The sequence below is a fragment of the Nannospalax galili genome, unplaced genomic scaffold, assembly GCF_000622305.1.
Source record: "Nannospalax galili isolate Female #2095 unplaced genomic scaffold, S.galili_v1.0 scaffold247, whole genome shotgun sequence".
Taxonomy (NCBI): Eukaryota; Metazoa; Chordata; class Mammalia; order Rodentia; family Spalacidae; genus Nannospalax; species Nannospalax galili.
In genome coordinates, this window is record NW_008356952.1 from 1,791,268 (window position 1) to 1,812,429 (window position 21,162).

A 21,162-nucleotide genomic window follows, 5' to 3' on the forward strand; every position below is an offset into this window, starting at 1 on the left:
AATTATATGACAAGAAAATATGAAATATGTTTGAAGTTAAAATACATATTTTTGTAAAAAGTGAGATAAACTGAGTTGGACAAACTTGTCTATTTTAGAACTATATGAAACACCAATGAATGTTATCTGTGACATTAATGTGATAAGAAATAAGACGAGGACTTGGGTGTTTTTATTTTTTTAATTTTAGCATATAAAATAATGAGTTTCATTGTGACATCCTCTTGTACATCATTGGACTTCCTTCATGCTTACCCTCTACTGCACTCTCTTGTCCTCCACCTGACGACAAGCTCAGGCAAACATATCTTAAAGTAATGTACAATACCTTCTTTGCAGCGACTGCAACAGCAACAGGAATTCCATCACCTCTTTCACCAGCATCGGCAGCAGCCAGTGCAGTTACTACCTCCACAGTGACGAAATGGACTCAGGTGTGTATGTGGCACGTGTGCGTTGGATGTTCGTTCTGTCAAAGACCCCATGAGGGAGTCATTTCTTTGACCCACATGCATTTCAAACTCTATGATCATTCCCAGTGGCCACCATTGCTGCATTTATGCCTTTTAGTTAGTTTCCAAATCCCAACTCTAAGGAGCGTGAATTTCAAAGTGTTATGTAATATATGGCTTATAATCTTTCTATGGTATGAAGGATTATACATACACTGGAAATGAGCATCAGGCATTGTTGATTGGGTGGAGGCATAGGAAGGAGTTTCAGGCTGAGGAATTTTTTAGGCAACAGGTACATTTGAGGGAGCCTTATGTTTGGCAATGGGGCCAAGGGTTATCAGAAAAACACAGACTGATCTAAACAGAGTTCCAGAACAGCTGGGGCTACAAGGAGACCCTTTCTAAAAAAGACAAAAAATAATAATTTTGTGTCTGTGAAGAAGAAAGACTTTCAACAAATGAAGAAATCTTAATTTTTAACTATGTAGTTTGTTTCAATTCTTCAGACTTTAGATAAACAAATCATTTGAAATGGAGGAAGCACAGTGTGCATTTGTGACGTGTGTTGCTGTCCCCTGTTTCAGGAGGTTGATCGACTGACTTTCAGGCTCTGTGAAACCTGTAGAATTCGTTTTCTAACCCTGGGAATGAATGTGGGATCAAAGCTCATGTTTAAGTGTTTTTGTTTTATCAAATATGAAAATATTTTGGAGTATTGAAGATGTGCTGAAGGTTTTTGGGTGGTTTTTGTTTTTTTTGCATAGGTGATGAACTTCCTGTGAGTGTTCGGATTTCTCATGATAAACAGGACAAGATACACACTTGCCTGGAGCAGCTCTTCAGCCAGGTATGAGGGCACAGTGATGGGTATTTTTTCCAGAATAAACATCAGAAATCTTTCAGATGTAGCAGAGATCTTGAAGGGGGAGGGTACACCTCCCCAGGCTTTAACAGACCTTCCTTCAGCAAGTGGCCTAATGGGTAACTGTGAATACCAAGTATCTGATAGAAAATCATATGAAAATTCAAAAAGAATTACACACACACAGAGAGGTATCCTTGGATTATTGTGGATTGTCAGAATTCTTCATGGCATCTTGCTTTGATCCAATTTCAAAAACTACAAGATTGTCTCACACTCATGTTAGTACTTTGCATAAAAAAAAAAACCACTTTCCTCACCATCATCAAAATTAATAGCATTGAAGATTTTGCTTTTAGTTTTTTTCTAGTGAGTTAGGAACTTTCACTTTCTATTTTGTAATTTTATTTTAATATATTGTAAGTTAATGGAAAAAAGTTCATGTGACACAATGAGTTGATTATAATATTTACTTAAAGATAAGCTTCCCAAGCATTGTGGGGTTTCAAAAACAATCATTTCTTTAAAAAAAATCTTTTAAAAGGCACACTCTTAGGTATATATGTTATAGAAATATGTAACCTTCAGAAATCTCTTCTTGATAGATGGAGTCAATTACCAACCTCCTGAAAGGTCAAGCTGTTGTACGGGCTTTTGAGCAAACCAAGTATCTCACACCAGGTCGAGGACTGCAAGGTATGTTTGAAGGAAATGCTAGAAGATACCAGGAAACAAGAGGAAATTGACAGAATAGTCATGAATAAAATATTGCATGAGAAGGAAAATTGCAGTTGTTTGTTTCGTGATTCACCAAACCCTACTTCTGTGTGATCATTGTGAAATGGTGAAGAGCATTGTACTTTCTTTCATGAAATTATAGATGTCTTTGAAAGTTTAAAGTATATGATACTTGTAGGGGCCAGACCAAACAAAAATGTGTCTTAAGCTGAACATGGTGATATATGCCTTTAATCCCAGCACTTGCAAGGCAGAGGCAGGTGGATCTCTGTGAGATGGAGGCCAGCCTAGTCTACATAGCTATTTCCAGGCCACCTGGGGCTACAGGGAGCCCCCTCGCAAGGAAGCAAACAAACAAATATACATAGTCTTAAGTTGCTTCTGCAGAACAATGTTTGCCTGGGCACATTCCACGTTGGGGAAGGGGTCTTGGGAGTGTGAACAGGCAAGCGGAAGCTCCAGGCACCATGGTATGTAGCTGCTACCCTCTCTCATCTCCTTTAGGCATTTAGAGTGGAGTTTTTATTTAATTTTGCTTCTTTGTTGGACTCTCTGTAAGAAGATAACATTTATCTTTGATTTTTACATATAACAGATTTTCTGTTGTAACTTCACTAAGGAAATTACATTGTGATATTATTCTAGAATGGTAATGAAAAAAGAAAAAAATTCTGAAACAAATGTGCTTAACCAGAATTGATTGAGACTTGAGTTTTTCTGTATCTATTTAGAATTTCAACAGGAAATTGAGGCAAAGCTCAGTTGCCCAAAGAGGTTAAGACTTCACCTCAAGCAAGATCCTTGGAATCTTCCCAGCAGCGTCCGGGCTCTTGCTCAGAATATCAGAAAATTTGTTGAAGGTGAGTATGAAGAGCAAACAGCATGACCTGGTGTCAGCAACAATCATGTAAAAAGCAATGAGACCGAAGTCCAGCCACACCACGCCTCTAAGATAGGAATGCGTCACTGTGCAGTGCCCCTTACTTAGTAGAAAATGGACTGAGCGAAGTGGGTGAGGGAGGAGGAGGTAGAGAAGGAAGAGGTTTGCAGAACCTCTGTCCAGGGATCTAAACAGTGCAGAGTGCATTGTGGAGAACATTCTGAATGAATAAATGTGGCTCATTCATAGACAAATGAAACATAAACATCTTAATGTTTTCTAACTTAAAATCACATGAGAAAAATTCTAAAGAATTAACAAAAGGTACCTGAAGCTGAATTTTTTTTGGGGGGGGGAGTTAAAAAATTCTCTTGTGAATCTGTATGGGAATAAAAAATAATTTCATAGGTTGCATCATTAGTGTTTAAGTTTCTTCTTCAGTAGTGTTGACCTTGGGTGGCCATTGGCTACCATGACATTATTTACATGGCATTCTATAATTGGTGCAACCTGTAAGTTAGGGTTAAAAAAGAAACCTAGGGACAACACCACTGAGTCTGATTGTGTGTGTGTTTTGGGGGTCAGTAGTATTATGTAGAAAAGTCTGAGTGTGTCTAAAATGATTATGATGGAGCACATGAAAGGAGAAATCTGGGTAATTCTAAAGTTCTCTAATTCAGGAATTCATTTCCCAATGAGGCTAATGGTTGTAATGCCCGGAGATAGTTTTGATGGTCACAGTTGTGAGTGTACTGAGTGTTCTACTGGCCCTTGGTGGGTAGAGAATGCTGCTGCTTAGCATTCTACAGTGCATCGGGCAGTCCATCCAAACAGTCACCTAGCCCAAAATGTTGACAGTGCTGAGACTGAGAAACGGGTCCAGCAAGCATCATGCCCGTGTTTACAATTTTAGCTCTCAGCCATTTGTTTACCCCTTGGATGTAATAAATAATGTTCAGCAACACTCTAGCATAGCACTAGCACTTCAATTTTTAGGGTGAATTAGGAAGATTTTACATTTGCTGACAGAAAATAGCACTTCCTTACTGACAGAGTCTGAGTCAGTAACTTACCTCTTTAGAGGCTTCGTTTCTTCATTTGTTAATGTCATTCTGTGATGTTAAGTCTCTGCATAGAAATATGCTCAAATATAGCCACTTTGAACATTGAGGTCAGTAGAGAGAAAGTTCATAGAGGTGGAGCAGTCCCCCAAATAAATCAGAGTGATTCTATTATATGCTGAAATCTTCTGTTATTCATCACTGAGTTTCTTGGCCATATTTTTATTTTATGACTTAATACCAGGGTTACCTGTGACACTGGGTAGCATCACATTTAATGAAAATTTTGAATTAAAACAACACAAATAATGGATACTAAAGAGATGAATAATATTTAAAGATAGTTTGGGGGATAAAGCGCATGCTTTACTGAGTGGAAGCCATGTTTTCTCAGCATAGCTGTCAGTAGCACAGTACTCCAGAAGTTGTAAATTTGTAGATGTTCTCGTCATCTTCTATTTTTTTTTCTTGTTAATGACAAAAAGAGATTGATTTAAATGTATGTGGTTTTCACATAAGTGTAGTATTGATTCAAAATAGATTGCCTAAAACTTCATTTTTCTCATTTTATTTCAAGAATTTTGTCTTTATAGTTAAATCACAAATTTCTAATGGGTAAAAAAAAAACCTTAAATAAAAGGACATTCATTTTACTGATTCTAGCATTTTTATCTCGTCAGGTCTTTGTACTCTTTGTATCTCAAGCCACAATCTGAAGCCATAGAAATAACTTTACTTAGACAGATTGATTGACTGATTGCTGTTGTCAGTATTGGTGCTGCTCCTGGTCAGGAGAGTCCAGTAGCTAGTTTAGTGTGGCTGTGTATTCTAAGCATCTTATAGTCAGTGGTGTGACAAGGGCTCCTAGCAAAATTTAAGTTCTGTCCCTTGTTCTAAGTTCAGTTGAGGTGCCATTACTCTTCGAGTGAGCATTCTCATTGTCAGCATGTTAAATGAGTCTTTTAAAATGATTAACTTACCATTGCTGCTTCAGCCAAGTGAACCATCTCAGGACAGAGTGGACATCAGTTGTTTGTGATGTGGCGTGCCCTCAAGTAACCTCAAAGCTAATCTCTGCCTTCTTCTGCTCAGCCTAATGTCCATTCTCCTTTCCAGATTGTCTCTGTGTAGGAAGTGATTTACTAGATGATTAGATCTTGGGGGGAAATGTAGCAAAATGCCATTTGGCTACAAATTTGTTTGTAGACATGTGGATAAGATGATCCCATTTCTGATGTATCCTAATCTCTGATTTAAAACATACCACTTATGATATCAAAATATCATAATTCTCTGGCCTTGATTTAAGAAGGATTGTCATAGGCACATTCAAATGTTAGATGACTACATACTCACATACCCTGCTGAATTGAAGGTAACAGACTCAGTGGGGGACTGATGGATTTTAAAGTGTCACAAGGCTGTGCCTGTCTCCTGCTTAATCTGTCAGGTAAATATATTTTCATGTTATCAGCTAATTTAAGCTTATTTACTTGTTTATCATCCCCTTAAATGCATATTAAATTTGCATTATTTGACTTCCTGGAGAAATCAGCAAAAAATATCTATTCACCACAGAACAATGACAGACAAAACAAATAATTCAATCTCAATCGGCCTGGTGTCCAATGAGTTATGGGTATTATTTACAGGCCCATGGGTCAGGGGCTTAAAACGGGAGGATGAGGGATGCTTGGAAGCTGCATCACCAAAAAGCCCACCTCTGCATGGATGGTTGCTCAAGAAAGCTGTGGCACTATGAGTTTCCTGAGCATCCTGCAGGCACTTCAATCACTTAAGAGCCACTCCCCACAGAAGCTGTTTACTGCTTATATAACCAGTGGGAGGAGCTTGTGAGTCATAACTTTTGCTGAGTTAGTTCCTGAAACTTCATGAGCATTTCAGGAACATTCTGGACTTCCATCCTTCCTCCAGGAAGGAATTTTCAATCCTGAGGAAACAATTACACACAGCAGTCTGAACACATCTTCATCTCTTTTATCCCTTTGGAAAGAAAAGTGCCCCTGTTAAGATCTCCCTTTATTCCCCAACCACCTATTTTTTATTTTTTATTTTTGCCTCATCTCATTCTGACACACATTTCTTCATTTCCCCTCTTTATTCTGTCTTAGTAATGTGATGTTTTTTGATCCCTGTCCGCATGTTGTCTGATTTATATACACAATGATCAAATTCATTTTCTTAGAATATCTCATTCACAGTTTCAGTTTTCTACCCCAGAGCTTTTTTAGCAGTTTTCTCTTAGATGAATCTAAACTCATCAATCTGATGTTATAAACATTTTCACTTGAACTTCATAATTGTATTCCAATCTTAGTTTCTTAATGGCATAATAAACTCCATGCTAGATTGTTGGATATTTGCTATTCATTTTCTGATGCATTCCTTTGCTGCCACTATTTCCCGCTGTTAGCATATGTTCCTCCTCCCTTTACCATCTAAATTTTAAGTTCTTGTGAAGTGTTTTCTTGTAGAATTCTCTGTCAGCTCCAGCTTGCTCTAGATTACAGCGATTGCAGACTTTGTGTGTATACAGCACTTTCAAAAAACTTTTGAAGCCTTTTATTATGTTCTCCCTCTTATTTTTCCTACACAGGCTTATAAAATAGATAAGGTAGACATTATCACTTGTGAATGAGGTAGTTGAGGCTGAAAATACTTTTTTAACTTTTGAGTGTCACAGAGCTCGTGCATACCATATGGGTTCTTGGTTTGGTGTACTTTCCTGCCGCAGAATCCTCTGGTTCTTACAGACTCATTTGTAAAGATTCTACTACCCTGGGAAGTATTTTCTGCATTTCTGATCAGTTCATTCTGTCTCTCTAAAACTATCTAGAACAGGATGCTTCAGAGCCTTTTTTTCCATCCCATAATCTTGGGCACATAGAAGTAGCTGTACAGAACTTTTAAAATTTGTCTAATTCAAGTGAACTATTTACCAGTTGGAAGGAGATGGACACATAGCATGGAGCATAACATTAATGACCATTTGTGAAATATCTGTGACTGGCCCTGTGTGGAATGAGATGTGGAATGGAAGAGTACATTCACATATATACATGTAACTTCTTTAGAAATTAGGATAATAGTAGTAACGATTTACAGTACATTGGCACAAACAATGTAATAAGTAATTTGGAGATTACCACGTAGGCTTTTAAAGCGATAACTTAGAATTTGGCACAATTTGAATGGTGTTCCACACACTGTGTGATTCAGAGTTGAAAGACATTTTAGGGTCTTGAGGAATAGATAACATTTCTCTAAATAGATGGGCAAAAGTAGAATGCAAGCAATTTTTTTTTAAAATCACCTAATAGAATAGGATCATGCCTTTAGTACGAAGTTAAAATGTGATGTTTGTGACAGAAGCCATGAATAATTAACAAACACGTTTTCCTTCTCTGCAGAGGTAAAGTGTAGGATACTGCTGGCTCTTCTTCAGTATTCAGGTAATATTTTACATTGTTTGTAATATTTTAAGTAATGTGGCCCAGGATCTTTAAAATTTTATAATAGAAAAAATGCCCTCAGTGACTTACAGAGATAAATCAACTTACTGTCTCTTAAAGCCATGGAAAGAATAAAAAACAATTTAAGTGTTTTAATAAGATCACAGAACCATGGACTTATTTTGATTATAGATAAAACATGAAGATACTGGACTGGAGAGATGGTTCAGCAGCAGTTAAGAGCATTGACCTCTCTTGCTGAGGACCCAGGCTCAATTCCCAGCACCCACATGATGGTTAACAACCATCAGTAACTTTAGTTCCAGGGGATCCAGTGCCCTCTTCTGACCTCCAAGAGCACTGCATGACACAGGTACACCTACCTACATGCTAGCAATACACTCATATGCATAAAATAAAAATGATAACCCAAAATATTAAAAGACATGAAAATATATTAACATATACTTAAGTAGAGTATCATTAAAAAGGAGAAGGAGAAAGCTTGACTTGTGAGTACATGCATGCAATCCGAGGTGGGCATCACAAGTCCAAGAGCAACCTGGGCTACACAGCGAGGTCGACGGTAGTCTGGGTTGCACAGCAATATCATGACTTTAAAAGGCAAAAACAAAAAAAAGAGAGTGTGGTAAAATTAATCGTTGTTATGTGAACACAGACAGTTTATGATCGAGGACTTATGTGGATGCCTTACATATTTTATCCTAAAGCACTTCTACCATACCTTCAGTAGGAGCTCAACATAATCAAAAATGGAAAGTGACACTGAAGGATAATTAAACATTTGATCAAACTCTAAACTACAGATGGTAGACTGTTAGCTTCCTTAAAATAGGGGCTGTATGTATTTTAATCATCAGCAAATGCCTAAAATAGAAACTAACACAAGTGTTCAAAATTTGCCTTTTAAGAATGAATCACGGGCTAAGGATATAGGCCAGTTGGTAGAGTACTTGCATTACATCCCCAGCATGACTTAAAACTAGTCCTAATGACACACCCTTGTAATCCTGGCACTCAGGAAATAGAGGCAATAAGGTCAAAAGTTCAAGCTCACAGCAAGTTCTAGACCAATCTGTGATGCATAAGACCCTGTATCAAAAAAAAAAAAAAATAAAGAAAAAGAAAGAAAAGAAAAAGAAAAGATGAATGTGTAAAAGATGATTTGAAGGAAATGAAAAGAATGGAAAGTCTATGAAACATTTTGTTTCGGCAAGATAGTATTCAAAATGACTTTAGATGAACTTGGATCTTAAAGATTAGGAAAGCTAAAAAGTATGCCATTTAATTAGAATAATTCAATAATACCTAACCATTCTTGTAGATACAGAAATATGCAGCTATGTTGACTGACTCATATTTATTTTAATTTATTTCTCATCAAGTGTGTGTACAGATACAGTTGCCATTACACTAAGTTCAGACGGTTATAGGCCTGAAAAAACAAGCTAAATACCTGTTATATCAGCTAGCTTTTGTTATGTTAAAATATTCCCAGTGTTTATGGCCTAAGCCAACATCAGTTTTGCGGTCTTCATGTCATCTGGGCTCATCTGCTGATCTATGCCAGATTTTGTTGATTCTCTTTTGTGTGTACGTGTATGTCTGTGTTCCAGTATGTTCAGGAGCACATGTATGTGAGTGGAGGCCAGAAGACAACTTTGCAAATCATTCCTTGAGCCCAGCCTTTTTATGTGGGTTTGGGGAATTGAACTCAGGTCCTCATGCTTGTAAAACAAGCATTTTACTGACTGAGCTATCTCCCTAGCGTGTAGTTGATTTTGGTTGGATTTTCCTATGGATCTGTAGCCAGATGATAGTTTGGCTTGGTACTGATGTTCTATGATGGCCTCAGTCACATAGTTGACAACTGGCTGGATGCTATCTGGGGCAGCAAGGATAACTGGGCAATAGTTCTGTCTTCTATGAAGCTAGCCTGGTCTCACTCATGTGGTAGATTTGGGGGATTCTAAGGAAGAAAGTGGGAGTGTATAAGAGATCAACATTACCTGCTCACTTGGTAGTAGGCCACAGTGTAGCCGGGGAGACAGCAACCAGCCACAGTCTCATTAGGCAACCCAGACTGGCCTTGAAATCCTTGGCTGAAACGATCCTCCTGCCTCAACCTCCTGAGTATCTGGGACATTATGCCATATCTGTCCTGAGGCTTTCTTTTTGATAGCAGGAGTCTCAAAATCATTGCAAGGGTATGGCTCTAGAAAGGGGAAGAATTTATAAACAGGTTTACAATCTACCACATTTGGAAATTCTGTAAAATGTTTATAAATGAATGACTGATTTCTATTGATTGATTGGCTTTTTGCCTTGTCCGTTGAGTAATAGTAACAATAATAAAAACATTATTGAGCTTTTCTAATAACATGTTTCATGGACTCATTTTTATGAATTTCCTTGGCTCCTCACAACTGATGTTTGGGACTATTTTTTTTCCACAGTTTTAAAGGAAAAAGAATATGTTGTAGGAGATCAATAATCACTAGTAGATGATGTTCATTCAACTTACATCTTGAATGTCATGAAATCTCATTAGATTAGGCCTTACTGAATAAAGGAATAAAATAGTAGATGACTGTTTAAAAATTCAAACTTAATTTTGCCAATTCCAGAAGTGATCCTGGAATGCATAGCCCCTTACAGTATTCAAATGGCTGTTTTATCAGATGCTTTTATTGTTGTTGGTTGTGGTGGTGGTGGTGGTAAGTGATGGTGGTGGTGGTGGTGTGTGTGTTTGTATGTTGAACAGGGTCCCATGTAGTCCTGGCTGGCTTCATTGGTTTGTTATATTCCCACAACTCTGAAGATTGTTGCTGTGTTGGGGAATGCAAAGGAGGGAAGTAGTGCTTTGAGAAGTCAGAGCTATCAAGGGAGGAGATGTTATCCAGTTGCCTTGATGCTTGTTAAACTCACTGTTTCCAGTTAGTGCTGCCCAATTTAAACTAAAATTAAATCAATTACTTACATCAGACAAATATAGGCATCCATCTCATTGGTGAGATGCTTACATACATAAGCAAGTCATCTGTTCTCTGTTGAAAACAGGAGTAGTGACAGAATATCACTTCATGAAGCTATGAATGTTTATTATATGTCTTTAAAATATGTTTGTGGGCTGGAGAGATGGCTCAGCGGTTAAGAACACTGGTTGTTCTTGCAGAAGACCTGGGTTTGAATCTCAGCACCTACATGGCAGCTAACAACTGTCTGCAAGTCCAGTCCCAGGGGATCCGACAGCCTCTTCTGACCTCAATGGGCATTTCACGACATGGGTGCACTTACCTACACGCAGGCAATAACACGCATACACATAAAATAAAAATAATAAATAAAATAAAATAAATAAAAAATGATTATTTAAAATGTAAGTGACACTGTAGTTCAAGACCTCTTGTATATCTACCTATGTTATTTTACTATGGGTAGAAAGGTGATCTAACCTCCAACTTGGATTTTCCTACCTCCAGTAACTGATGTGAGGTTTTATTCCCATAAGACTTTCAATGTGAAAAGTGAATTAATGAACAAAAACAAGTTTTCTTGGGCAGAATTATACTTTTTGTGTATTAGAAAGATTAATGAATAAAAAAGACTAATGAAGGCCAGATGTGATGACCCATGCCTTTAATTCCAGAACTCAAGATGCAGAGGTAGGCAGATCTTTGTGAGATCATGGCTAGCCTGGCCTACACAGCAAATTCCAGGCCAGCTGGGGCTGCAGGGAGACACTGTCTCAAAAAACAACAGTGTCCCCAAAATTCTTTCTGGGAGACTTGTGCGGAGTGCCACCCCTCCTCCCATGGTCTCAAAGACAGGAGATACAAATTCCCCAAAACTCAATTTGGAAAATCCCTATGAGTTTATTTGGGCTTCCTAACAGAGCAATGGATGAGGGAGTTACTTACAGAAGTGTGGACTGGATGGACTCCCCTCTATATCCTTTCAGGGACCCTGTTACTTCCCAGAGGCTGCCCAAGATGATGAAAGTGACCTCCCCCCAAATGGCTGCCTCTGTCTTCCCCCATGTACAGTTCAGGCCAGCTGGTTAGATGGAAGGAATGACTGAGTCTCTCTGCCCCTCCCCTCCTGCTAGGGTCAACAGTCAAGTTTGTTTATGGTGATCAGAGAAAGCAGGTGAATCCAAACCTGGGGAAAAGGCATCTGTTCATAGGTTGCCACTATAAAAAAATTCATGGTGGATTTCTGCCAGGCTTTAGGACAGCTGAAAAGCAAAGGAAGAATGTCAAAGGACATTTATTGAATGTCTACTCTGTTAAAATTTGTGTACCTTAAAATGGGTGTTTTTCTTTGTTTTATTCTTGAAAGTTGGATAAAGTTTATTCCCAGTTTTCATGTTTTATAGTTAGCTATAAAACATTCTTTCCATCTAGTAGCCCAGTGCACACAGTCCAGAATGCTTTAAGGGAGATGTCTGACATATATATGTTTGTTAAATTAGTATGGTAAACCATATGGAGTTACCATATTCAAATATTTTCATCTACCAAAGTAGAATGTTCATATAGCTCAACTTAATAAATAAAGGAATATTTTCAATATAAGATCATATTTTTCACAATCTATTTTATAATAAAAATTTCAAGAGTGAATGTTTCCAACATTGAAAATATCAGAAATGTGGTTTTGATGGTTATTAAACATAGATGTTCACACGAATTAAAAATTGTGTCTGTCAATAAGATATGACTCAATACTGAACAGGGGCAGCATTTATCTCTTATCTTTTACACTAATATTGATATATGCATTCATACCACAAGTTCTTTAAGCCTTCAGAATATTCAGTGTTAGCTGGGTATGGTGGCACACACAGGCAAGTGGAGCTCTGTGAGTTCAAGGCCAGCCTGGTCTGCAAAGCAAGTTCCAGGTCAGCTGGGGCTACAGGGAGATCCTGTCTCAAAAAGATCCCCCCAAAATCAGTATAGTCTTTGGAAAAGATTATTTTTGCCATATGTTCTTCTACTGTACATGATTTTTCACTGTGTAAAACATGAGGGAGTTGACCTGTGCTAGGGAGTTTGCACTGATGCCGCCACCAATAGAAGTGAGTCTTGCGGGTTACCTCGTCTTTATTAGGAAAACCAGCCCTGAAGATTCTGTTCAAACATACCTTCAAAGTCAGTTAACCAAAATCCAGTCAATTGTGGGATAGTACTTCTAAACATATAAAAGTCAATTTAACTAAAATTAAATCAATTGCATCAGAAAAATATACAAATCCATAGTCTTATAAATTTAGACATATTTACAGCTCATGAGATTGAATAGCTTAATTTATGAGATGCAGATTTGCTTATCACTACAAATAATTGGACAGGAAGTGCTCTTTCTCCATGTCCATTCATATTTAGGTAAGTTTCTAAAATATTAAAAGTTTTCAGTTTGTCCAAACTGAAAAGCTAATCTTCAAGTCTTTACAGCAAATAAAAATTGTGTTCATCAGGTAAAATATAGATAAACATGGATGTGGTGGTGCACACTTTGAATCCCAGCACTCAGAAGACAGAAGCAGGTGGATCTCTGTGTGATTGAGGCTAGCCTGGCACCAGTTCCAGGCCATCTGGGGCTACAGGGAGACCTTGTCTCAAAAAGACACATGCACACACACACATATGCATGTACACCCACACCCACACCTATATTCACAGCCTTTTCCCCTCCCTCAGGTTTTGTAACTAATTGCAAAATAGAGTCACAATTTAAATGAAGGAGAATTTTAAATTTTTATTTATTCTTTGAAATTTTCATACATATATAAGATATGTCATGATCATATCTACTGCTCAGTTCCCCTACCCCTCATTACATCTCCCTTCCAACTTCGTCTTCCTTTTATAATATTGATTTTTTTTTTTTTTAAACTCACTGTTTCCAATTAGTGCTGCCCACATGTGCATGGGCATGGGTCCTCTCCTGGGCTATGGAGAACCTACTAGCAGAAGAAAAGTGACTCTGGATCCTCCAACAGCAATCAGCTGCCAGGAACTCCTCAGCTTCCCCCCCATGCTGGACTCTTTAACTGTCTTGATCTTGTGCGTGCCTTGTCTGGATCACCACAGCAGCTTCATGAGTGCAACAGCCATGTCATGTCCAGATGACAGCATGTCATAGCACTCCACCCCATCCAAGGAGAATTATTTTAACATTTCTAACATACTGTGATGTTCAATGCTTGTTGAAAAGCCCATTTTCTAAAATGTGTGTGTATGTTAATGGAACTCAATTTCACTCTTTCCCTTTGACTTGATTTTGTGAGAAAATGAAACACTGGTGTTGGTATTTGCAATAATTCACCCTCTGCAACAGTTTTGAAATCTTCCTTCATGTCCTTTTCAACCACAGACAGTGAAACCCAGCTCCGGAGAGACATGGTTTTCTGCCAGAGCCTGGTGGCCACTGTCTGTGCCTTCTCTGAGCAGCTCATGGCAGCCTTAAACCAGATGTTTGACAACAGCAAGGAAAGTGAAATGGAGACTTGGGAAGCCAGCAGAAGATGGCTGGACCAGATTGCGAACGCAGGTGTTCTTTTCAACTTCCAGTCACTTCTGTCACCAAACTTGGTAAGGGATCACGTGACACCCATTGTCTGTGACAGCTGTAAACCTATAGAGTCACATGTTCCGAATCGGAAGTAGTTGACCTTGTCGCCCTCATTTTCTGCTCCACTGTTTCCATTGTCATTCAGCTACTTTGAATGTTTATAGTCTCCTATAGTCATTCAAGTTTTAATAAGAATATGGAATGTATTCCTTCTTTCCTGATTTTATCTCTTTTCCTTGGCTGCTAAAAACTGGCTAGGACTCCACATTTTAGTAATTCTTAGATCCCTGCGATTGACTGGAAAAGCTCACTAGAGGAAAGAGGGTCTTTTTAAACCTGCTCTTCCTCCACTCAGTCCAGAAATAATAGCCTCCATGATACCTGAGCTCCCATTCAGGCTGATAATCTGGAGTGTGCTTCATAGACAGCTACTGTCTGACAAGCTGTTTAAAATGTGGGTGTGCTAAGTAAGTTCACTTCCTTCCTTTGATTGAGTGTTCTCTGTTGGGTGTAAGAACATTGTAGCAATTGCAGCAGAATCTTCCATGTTTATGCATATGGCTAAAGATACAGAGACAGCATCTTGAAATATCTGAGAAATAAAACAATGAGGAGCTTGGAATTTTTCACATACACTTTCTGTAGTTTTTATGAGATCCTAGGACTCAAATACATACATTTACATATACATTTCAGGCCCTCATTAAGTAGAATTATGATTTTTAAACACAAGAGCCTGTTTCATCTGCTAAAGTACACATAGAAAAGGTAGCTACCAAATAACACAATTTTAAAACAGTTTATACGCATTAATTTATCAAAATAGCATTTTTCTTCCATGATATTGAGGGTAAGAAAGTGATTGCTACACTACACATCCATGGAAGATTCTGGAATGGTAAGGTAAGGGTATTCATGTCAGTGTACGTTGAAAAATAAAAGTCAATTCCTTTGAAAGGATTCTGTGCACTCCATGACGATAATCAGATTCTTATTTGGTAAATTTGAAATAAGGCACTTTAAGAAAAAATGTTTAAAAAACAAATAAAAATTATCACTTACCCAGTATAATACACAGGCAGGATTTGTTGGTTGCATGAACAGTGACTGAATGAGATTTCATTTCTAGTCCAGTCTCTTTACTTCAGGTCTTAAGTTATCTTATCAAGTGCTGCCATTTTTACTTTGATCTTAATTTTCTATTGAATTCTTCAAGAACAGGAGAAAATATTTATAAATCATATAAATGACTGACGTAGATCTGGAATATATAAAAATAATCCTTAAAGCGCTGCAGTTTTAAAAACCAAGTCAAAATAAATAAAACAACAACAAGAAAAACAACAACAAATGACTTAATTTAAAAATGGGAAAGTATTTGAATAGATGTCACTCTTGGAGAATGGCCATTAAGCACATTGGTGATCAATATCAGTCACTATTAGAATGGAATCCCACTAAAACTGGCCAATGGCCCATGGAAAACAGATGATGCAGAGGCCTGAAAGTTCAGTGCCTTGCCACAATGGGAAGAAGATCATTCCACACCTACCACCCTCTCTAAGGCTCAGGGACTTTTGCAGAAGAGATTGACTGAAAGAATGTAAGAGCTGAAGGAAGGGGTGGAGCGTTAAGTGGCAGTGTCCTCCAGCCACTGTGTTGGCCAGCTATAGCCACACCTCCTTCCCACTCTCATCAAGGAGTCCAGGAGGGAGTCAGTTACCCACCCCCATGTGGGGGGAGGAGCAAAGGATATATAAGCTGAGAACACCAAGAGGCACCTCTCTCATAATTTTGTGCAGCTCTCGGGAGGTCACAGGATCTGTATTTGAGTGTGGACTTTACAGTGCAGCCGAAAATGTGGGGTGTCCACTCTTCTACAAATAAACCTCTACCCTATGCTTTGTTAAAAAAATTAAAATTAATTTAAAAAATTTAAAAAAATAAAAAAAATAAAATGCATTTCAAACAACAAAGCAAAAGCATATCATATTTAGTGTGGATAGCTATAATCTAGAAGACAGATAATAAGTGTCAGTGAGGACAGGAAGAAAATATAATCTTCAGAAATGAGTTATAGGAATGTAAAACAATGCAACCATTTTGGAAAACAACTTAGCAGTTCCTCAAAATGTTAAACATAGTTTCTGTGTTATCCAGAAATTCTACGCCTTATATAATACCCAAGGGAAACCCAGACTTACATGCACAGGTATAATTCCTGGCTAGATTATTCATAGTAGCTGTTAGCAACTTACATGTCCATCAGCTGATGATGGGATAAATGAAATGCTGTGTTTCAATATAGTCACATCTTATTCAGTCATAGAGAGAAATGAGATGCTAATAAATTCCAAAACATACATGAATCTTGGAAGCACTGTGATAAGGAAACCAACCTGGCACCAAAGACCAGACGTTGTTTCATTTGATGAAGCATGATAAATGGATAGATTTCAGAGACAAAGTAAACCTCTGATTGTGTGGAGCACAGAACTGAGGGGGAGACAGTGAAGGAAGAATGCTAACTAACTGTTGCTGTTCCTTTTTTGGCTAATGAGTTTCCTAAAATTAGACGATGATAAAACCTTCCCAGCTCTCTGTTAAAGACCCTGAGCTGATCATTTTGAAAGAGTGATTGTCATAGTCTATGAATTATGTATCTCAATGAGACTGTGCTTTTAAAAAATGTCCTTGTCAAAAAAAATCTTGTTTATTTCAACAAAACTTTTTTTTTCATAGTTTGCTAGGAAAAAAACAAACAGGGAAACATCTGTATCAAGAACGCAGAATTTACCTAGGCGTATGGCTTTCTGGAAGCCACAGTCACCCAGGCCTGTGTTTCCCAAAACTCTGGGCAAAGCCAGTAGCATTAGTTCCGTCACATCTACTAAGACATCATGGCTCACATTGCAGTGCTTGGAGGCTAACATGTTTGGAACATTTCTTCTTCCCTGTATTCCTCTACATTGGAAAAATGCTGATTTTTCCTTTCCCCTCCATGTTCAAAACACTTTTCTGTTGTTTCAAAAGGAGTGTAAGAGGCTAGGGAGAAGGCTCAGTGGGTAAGAGGGCTTGCTGTGCAAGCATGAAGACCTGAGTTTGAATCTCCAGCACCCACATAAAAATAAAGGCTGAGCATGACTGCGTGCACGCCTGTAACTCCAAATCTGTAGAGGGTGGAGACATGAGGTTCTCTGGATCTTGCTGGCTGGCCTGACCCTGAGTTCAGTGGGAGATCCTGTCTCAAGGGTATAAGATAAAAGATAATGGAGCGGGGCATCCCCCTCTGACTGCCAGGGTCACACACCAGTGCACACAAGTGTGCATATTGCACAATAGTGCACATGCATTCATATAACACGCACACACACACATGTTCGTACACACACAAATTTATAAAGACTTTTAAAAAGTAGCAGTGTAATAAATATTTATCTAGCACCCAGTAGGTACCATATTAAATTGTGCATATATATTAAATACTATTTACTGTATTAAATACAACACCAAGGTGCAAACGTGACCATTTTCTAAATCTTTTTGTTTGCATGATGACTTTTTGTACTCTGAGACTGCATTTCTAATTATTTGCATACAATAAAAAATTTTTATAACCTGTTTTATCAACTGCTACTTCCCCAAAATGTGATGCAGATAGGGCTGAAGAGATGGCTCAGCAGTTAAGAGCATTGGCTGCTCTTAACAGAGGACCCCAGTTCTGTTCCCAGCACCCACATAGAGGCTCACAACTGTCCAAAACTCTAGTTCCAGAGGATCCAACATCCTCCTCTAGCCTTACAGGCACTGTGCACGTGGATGCACTTACATACATGTAGGCAAAATACTCATATACATTAAAAAATAATAGATAAATAAATAAATATAATCTTTAGCATGTTATAAGCATCAAGCAATGTGTTGAAGTGTGTGAAGCAGGTTATACTTGTTTGATAGGGTAATTTACATTGCTAAGAAAACAGGTGTTATCTTAAGAGATAGTCCAGTCATTATGAGCTTAAGTGCTCTGTAGAGAATATATTAACTGAGACTAAGAAGGCCAGAATCATGAACCAAAAAGATGGTGTTGGTGAGACATACACTCAATTTGTTACCATATCTGAAAAAAAAATCGCATTATAAAATAAGACAAATGACTGAAACAAATTGGAGTCCATATTCACAACATTGTAGACTAAGGACCCCAAAAGATACTAAGGTGAAAATGGTTTTGTCTCTAAGCTTTAGGGAAGACAAATATATTCATACACAGAAATTGCTTTTATCTTAGTTTTAAAGCAGTCAATTGAACACTGAATAAATTATTATAAAAAAGAATGGCTGTGACTTAATATGGTCTTAATTTTAAAACAGGTTGTTTTGCTTTTCATCTGTTACTTTTTAAGATTTTAGTAGTCAAAAACAAACAGCATAGACTGTGTTTATTTGTAAACGAAATCAATATGATTAGACTCTAGCTACAAAATAGTTGAAAATTGTGTGTACCAACATTTAAATAGCAAAAAGGACAGCTTTAGATCTGCACAGGAAAGTGTAGCAATGTCGCACTTCTTAATTTTATTCTGGACAGAAAATTCTTAGGGATATGTTGATAAGAACATTTTTTATGAAATAAAGCACAAACAAAGCTGTTTTGGTTTAGATTTCTTTACTGTCAGGCGGTCTCACATCCCATTATACTATATGATGCTATTGATTGTTTTCCTTTCTTTGTAGACAGATGAACAAGCCATGCTAGAAGACACACTTGTTGCCCTGTTTGATTTGGAAAAGGTTTCCTTTCACTTCAGACCATCAGAGGAGGAACCACTGGTTGCAAGTGAGTAACTGTATGTCTATAGAATGTTTTCACTATCAAACTATAGCATCTTTTAATTAACACGTAGTTGTAGGAATTGAAAAATTAACAAGCATCTCTTTGACTCAGTCATCTTCCAACACTAATCCCAATGAAGACTGTCTTAGAAGTTATACTGAAGTAATAATAGCTGTTGTACAGAGCACATGTGGTAATGTTCATGGGCACATGTGGTAATGTTCATGGCTTTGGGTTTCTGCAAGTGGCCACCATTTATCCACTGTTTCAACACTGTCCTAAAGGTTTAAAAGAAGAATTCCATTAGTCCATGCAATCGCTAGTGGATTCTTAAGAACATTTTTTGTGTCTCTTGTTTATCACAAGTGTGAGGATCCTGTCTATTATGACAGAAGATGCAAATGTCCTTGGAGATGGGAGGAATTATTATTTATCTACTCAATGTCTACTGTGACAGCTAGGGACTCAATAAATGCCCAATTCATCTGTGATTTGACTAAATAATGATTTTTTTTTTCATGGAATTTATTTGAATGCATACTTCCTGCCAACACTATTCAGGTTCAAAAGAGCACTAAGCAGATGGGTATCTCCCATTGACATTTGGAAAGAAAATAACAAGTCAGATGAATAAGTTAATTGGATGCTAACTTAAAAGTAACAAGAAATTAGACCAAATTGTAAAGAAGAAGGGACAGATGAAAAATTGCTGCTAATAGGCATGAGGGGAACCTAGGAGAGCAGAGCCCAAAAGGAGCTGAGGGACTGAGTCACACAGACAACCGGGAAGGGTGTGTCAGACTTCTTGGACTCCCAGGGAGACTCATGTGGAGCTCTCAGGACAGTGAGTCTGCCTGGCTATGGTAGAGCAATCTAAGAGGTCCAGAATTGAGATGAGCACAAAGAGATCAGACCAAGTAGGGCTTCCTTCCACACTGAGAGAGCTTGAAGTTCTGTCAGCAGGAGAGCATCAGAAGTAATTTACATAACAAAAGGCTGCCACTGGCTATTGTGTTACATAGCACATTCTGAGGATAGGGGAGAAGGCCAGGAAACTGGAAGCTTTTTGACATACCCAGATGAGAAATCCCAGTGACCAGGACTTCAGGGGAATGTGAGTATGGTAAAAACAAACAAGCAACAACAACAACAACAACAAACGGCCAGTGATGTTGCCCTTAATTTATGAAGGCAGAGAGGGTGGGATTGTATTTAGGGGGCGGGAGAGATGGCCCAATGGTTAAGAGCACTGACTGCTCTTGCAGAGGACCTGGATTTGTGCCCATCACCCACACTGCAGCTAAGAGCAGTCTTTATAACTCTGGTTCCAGGGGATCCAATGCCCTCTTCTGGCCTCTGCAGGCATTGCACTCACATGGTACCCTCACATACATGCAGGCAAAACATTCATGCACATTAGATAAATAAATAAATAAATAAATAAATAAATAAATAAATAAATAACATTAAGGTCATCCTTGACTTTATACTGAGTTGGAGGCCAGCCTGGGCTACTCGAGACACCGTCCTTGACCTAAAGCTGTAACTCAGTGGCTGGGTACTTTCCTAGCATGTGAGAAATCCTAGGTTCAATGCTCAGGACTGTCAGGAAAAAAAAAAGGAACGGCGCTCCCGTGAACTCTAGTTTCTCCTCCAGAGGGACAGGGACAAACACACAGACTGTCCTCACTTGGTTAATGAGTCTTGAACTTGGCACCCGTCTTGTTCCTCAAACTCCCTTTGGTTCTGGTCATATCAGCAGATGCTCACCTGATCCTCCTGAGAGGCTAACCTAAGGGTGAGCCAGTCCAGACCTTTGTGACCTCAAGACTCCACTGCCCCCTCCCCAGGAAATGCTGTCACAAAGATCCCTGGTACCCTTGGGTGAAGCCTGGCGGCCCTGGGTTTGAATCCTGACAGGGACCCAGACAAGTGATTTGAGTTCTAAAAGCCTTAGTTTTGTGACCTGGGAAATGGAATGAATAATAGTAAAGATTTTGGGGTCAGCAAGATGGCTCAGCTGGTAAAGGTGCTTGCCACCAAGGCTGACTACCTGAGTTCGATCCCTGGGCCCCACATGATGGAAGGAGAGAGCCAACCCTTGCACTTGCTCCCTGACCTCTCTACATATGGGCCATGGCACAGTGCTCCCCTCAAATTTAATAAATGAATGTAGTGTCTCTTGACAGTCCACACAGAGGACAGGCTTGATCTCATGAATCAATGACTGCCCACTGCTATACCAAGGCATACAGACCT

At 38.5% G+C, this 21,162-nt stretch overlaps 1 protein-coding gene across 7 annotated transcripts in view; it reads left to right on the forward strand.

Moving 5' to 3' along the window:
- Prex2 (phosphatidylinositol-3,4,5-trisphosphate dependent Rac exchange factor 2) overlaps window positions 1-21,162 on the forward strand; it is a 308,733-nt gene that overhangs the window by 183,442 nt on the left and 104,129 nt on the right. For all 7 annotated transcript variants that reach the window (XM_029556999.1, XM_029557000.1, XM_008854785.3 and 4 more), the window contains 7 exons: window positions 340-434; window positions 1,220-1,302; window positions 1,923-2,013; window positions 2,787-2,915; window positions 7,428-7,469; window positions 13,869-14,086; window positions 18,804-18,906. In XM_029556999.1, coding sequence (XP_029412859.1) covers window positions 340-434; window positions 1,220-1,302; window positions 1,923-2,013; window positions 2,787-2,915; window positions 7,428-7,469; window positions 13,869-14,086; window positions 18,804-18,906 — 761 coding nt within the window. The remainder of the gene's footprint in view (window positions 1-339; window positions 435-1,219; window positions 1,303-1,922; window positions 2,014-2,786; window positions 2,916-7,427; window positions 7,470-13,868; window positions 14,087-18,803; window positions 18,907-21,162) is intronic.